Below are 3,529 nucleotides of genomic sequence, written 5' to 3'. Positions count from 1 at the left end.
TGGACGTCACCCTTAGGTCGGAGCGCCTCCCCTTCTCCCACGCCTCCTCACTCTAGCTCCCTTCTTCCCCTCCCCTCCCTCCTCTCTCCCTCACCCCTCACTTCTTCCCCTCACCCCTCCCTTCTTCCCCTCCCCCCTCCTCCCTCACCCACCCTCCCTCCTCCCCGCTTTCCCCTCACACTCACCCCTTCTCTCCTCCCCTCACTTGCACCCTCCTCATCCCCCTTTCTCCTCCCCTTAGCCTCCTCACCACTTCTCCCCTCCCCGCCCCTCCCGCAGTTCCCGGATGATCGGCGCCCCCACCCTCCGACAACCCCCCTCAATACTCCCCATCACCCCCTCCTCCCCCCATTCCCCCTGACCCATTCACCCTCTTCCCTCCCTCCCTTCAAACACTAGTAATGTGCACACATTAGTAATGTCCTGTTTGCCAGCTTGTTGACCCTCTGTGTTCCCCTCCTGCAGGGTTTAGGAGCTGTTGCTGTGGACGGAGAGATGGGAATGTGAGCGGCCATTGAGGATGGCCAGGGTGCCGGTGAGCCCCCCCATCAGCTCGGAGCTTCGAGGACCACATGACGGGGCACAAGATGGAGAAGCGTTATGAGTGCGACGTGTGTGGCAAGGCCGGGCAGTGCCCGAGCGAGCTGGAGACCCACCGGCGTGAGCACACCGGAGAACACCCATTCTGCTGCTCCGACTGCGGCAAGAGCTTCAAGACGGCGCGGGCGCTGAAGGTCCACCAGCGAGTGCACACGGACGAGAGGCCCTTCAGCTGCTCCACCTGTGGCAAGGGCTTTACCGGGTCGAAGGGGCTACGACGGCACCTGCGAGTGCACAGCGGTGAGCGGCCCTTCACCTGCTCCGACTGCGGCAACGGCTTCAAGTCTTCGGCAGAACTGAAGATGCACAGACGCCTGCACACCGGGGAGCGGCCCTACACATGCAGCGACTGCGGCAAGGGCTTCACCCGCTCCACCAGGCTGCTGGAGCACCAGCACCTCCACACCGGCGAGCGCCCCTACACCTGCACCCACTGCAACAAGGGCTTCACCAGCTCCACCAAGCTGCTGTCCCATCAGCGGGTACATGCTGGCGACCGTCCCATCCCCAGCCCGGTGTGTGGAGAGGGCTTTGCCATGGCCTCCCACGACCTGCCTCACCAGGTCGTGCACACCAGTGGCCAGTGCTACGACTGCCCATACTGCAGTGAGGTGTTTGACAGCTCGCGGGGGTTGCGGCAGCACCGGCGGACCCACGCCGGCGAGCAGCTGCTCCCACCGCAGTTTCAAGAGCGCACGGGGGCAGCGGGAGCACCAGTGGATACACAGCGGAGAGAGACCCTTTGAGTGTGCTGAGTGCGGCAAGGGTTTCACCCAGCCTGTTGCAGCACCGGCGTACCCACAACGATGAGCGTCCCTTACCCTGCCTGTGTTGTGGTAAGGGCTTCACCCGCTTTGAAAGTGCCCCTTCACCTGCCCGCTCTGTGGCAAGGCCTTTGCCCGCTCCTCCAGCCTGCTGGCACATTGTGACGTGGATAGGCGCTGTTTAGGTAAACACAAAATGCTAGAAGGAATGGGTAACGTTTCAGGTCGAGACCCTCTTCAGTCTCGACCCGAAACGTCACCCATTCCTTCTCCAGGGCTCTCACTTAACTTTTTTTCCCTGTTTCCAGCCGGGCAACCTCGGCTGCTTTTTAGGTTGTCAAATGACAGTTTAGGTGGTCATTTAAGATGGCTTGCATGACGCGTGCGATAATGTGCTCGGACGAAGTGCGTAGTTACCAGTCGGAATTATGGTCAATGAAGCATTCACATATTATTTCTGCTTCAAATAAAGTCACAAACTAAACATATTCACCAATCAAGACATGATATATCCCACAATGACATGCAGCAAAATTATAATATAGTATCTCAACTCTTTTTAGACATTGATGCAATTTCTATTTTTTTTTCACTTCTAAACAAAAATGTGGTTGGATTATTCAGCGTAATATCAACCTGTATCAATAAATCCTGGACCATGGTAACATATATGCTTAACCATGCACACTACAAATTGATGCAATCATGTTTTCTGTGAAGGACCGAAAATTATCATGACATGGCCATAGCATGGGTCGTTATTGCTATTGGTACAGAAACACTCGCTTCCCACATAATTTATTCACAACAAAATATACAGGTTGCAAGGAAATTTCTAAAGGAATTTTAAGATAATAGCTGTTAAAACGGACTATACCCATCTGACAGGTTAAACATTACACTAACTGACAAGAGATGGCCAAAGGACATAACTGCAGCAAATGTTCTTTTGGAAATATGTTTAAAGGTGTCAAAATGCCTCATTACCGGACATTCAGATTAGATGTAAGTGTTGTGAACGTAATGAAGACACCCAGTTTGTACACACCAGATTTTTAAAGAAATTATTGCTAAACGCCGTTTCCATCATTCCCACTTCAGAATTAACGTTACAATTTCTACTGAAATATCTCCTGACCAAATTTTTGATGCATATGACCGACTGTAGAAGTAAAACCTGGATAAATCCAATGTATAGTTGTGAATGTTGCTCATTAAATTACTACAGTACTGATACTTCATATTAAGGACATTGATTTGCCATTAAAATGAATTCTGTAATAACGTGTCAACGGCAGCAGTGACAGTTGAACACTGCGGTTTTAATGATTCACATGTTCACAATTTAATTAATCCATCTTTATGGATTAAAACAAATAATAACATTGGGAATTAAAACACATTTGATTGCATTCCGTTATCAAACATAGTCAATGTTCGCTCTGAAGACATTCCCAGCACAATAGGGTCAGGGGGGGGGATGTGTGAATAAGTGCGGGCTGGATACATGGGGGGGGGGGTTGAGAAGGCAATTGGTGCGTAATGGATGGATTGAGGCAGGTGAATTAGTGCGTGTTGGTTGGAGTATGTAAAATTGTGAGGGAGAGCGCTGGGGGATGTCAGTGGAGTTGAATGGGAGGATCAATACGGGATGGACGAGGTGGGAGGGATCCGTGCAGGATGGATGGGGTTGATCAGTGCAGGATGAGTGGGGTTAGACAAAAATGCTGGAGAAACTCAGCAGGTAAGGCAGCATCTATGAATCGAAGGAAATAGGCAACGTTTCGGGTCGAGTCCTTTCTTCAGCCCATTCTTTAATGAGCTCAGTACAGGATGAATGGGAGGACCAGCGCAGGATGAATGGAAGGGGGGGGGGGAGAGGTCAGTACAGTGGATCGGAGGGTCTGTGCTGGATGAATGGAGGGACCACTACAGGATGAATGAGATCAGTACAGGATGGATGAGGGATCACTACAGGATGGATGGGGGGGATCGGTGCAGAATAAATGGAGGGGGAGGCCAGTACAGGATTGATCGGGAGATCAGTGCATGATGGATGGGGGAGCAGCAGTACAGGATGAATGGGTAATCAGTAAAAGATGAATGGAGAGATCACTACAGGGTGGATGGGGAGATCGGTGCAGGGTAAAGGGAGGGGGGGTCAG

At 51.7% G+C, this 3,529-nt stretch overlaps 1 protein-coding gene across 1 annotated transcript; it reads left to right on the top strand.

Annotated features, from left to right (window-relative positions):
• Positions 1-428: 428 nt before the first annotated feature.
• LOC129697643 (gastrula zinc finger protein XlCGF7.1-like) lies at positions 429-2,600 on the top strand. The gene has a single exon (XM_055636355.1). The coding sequence runs from the start codon at positions 573-575 to the stop codon at positions 1,344-1,346; it is 774 nt and encodes a 257-aa protein (XP_055492330.1). The 5' UTR covers positions 429-572; the 3' UTR covers positions 1,347-2,600.
• The last annotated feature ends 929 nt before the right edge of the window (positions 2,601-3,529 follow it).

Source organism: Leucoraja erinacea, chromosome 5, assembly GCF_028641065.1.
Source record: "Leucoraja erinacea ecotype New England chromosome 5, Leri_hhj_1, whole genome shotgun sequence".
Classification (NCBI taxonomy): domain Eukaryota; kingdom Metazoa; phylum Chordata; class Chondrichthyes; order Rajiformes; family Rajidae; genus Leucoraja; species Leucoraja erinaceus.
This window is presented reverse-complemented; position numbering and strand designations above follow the sequence as displayed.

Coding starts and splice junctions, on each gene's coding strand:
- LOC129697643 (XM_055636355.1), top strand. CDS start 573: ATGACGGGGCACAAGATGGAGAAGCGTTATGAGTGCGACGTGTGTGGC.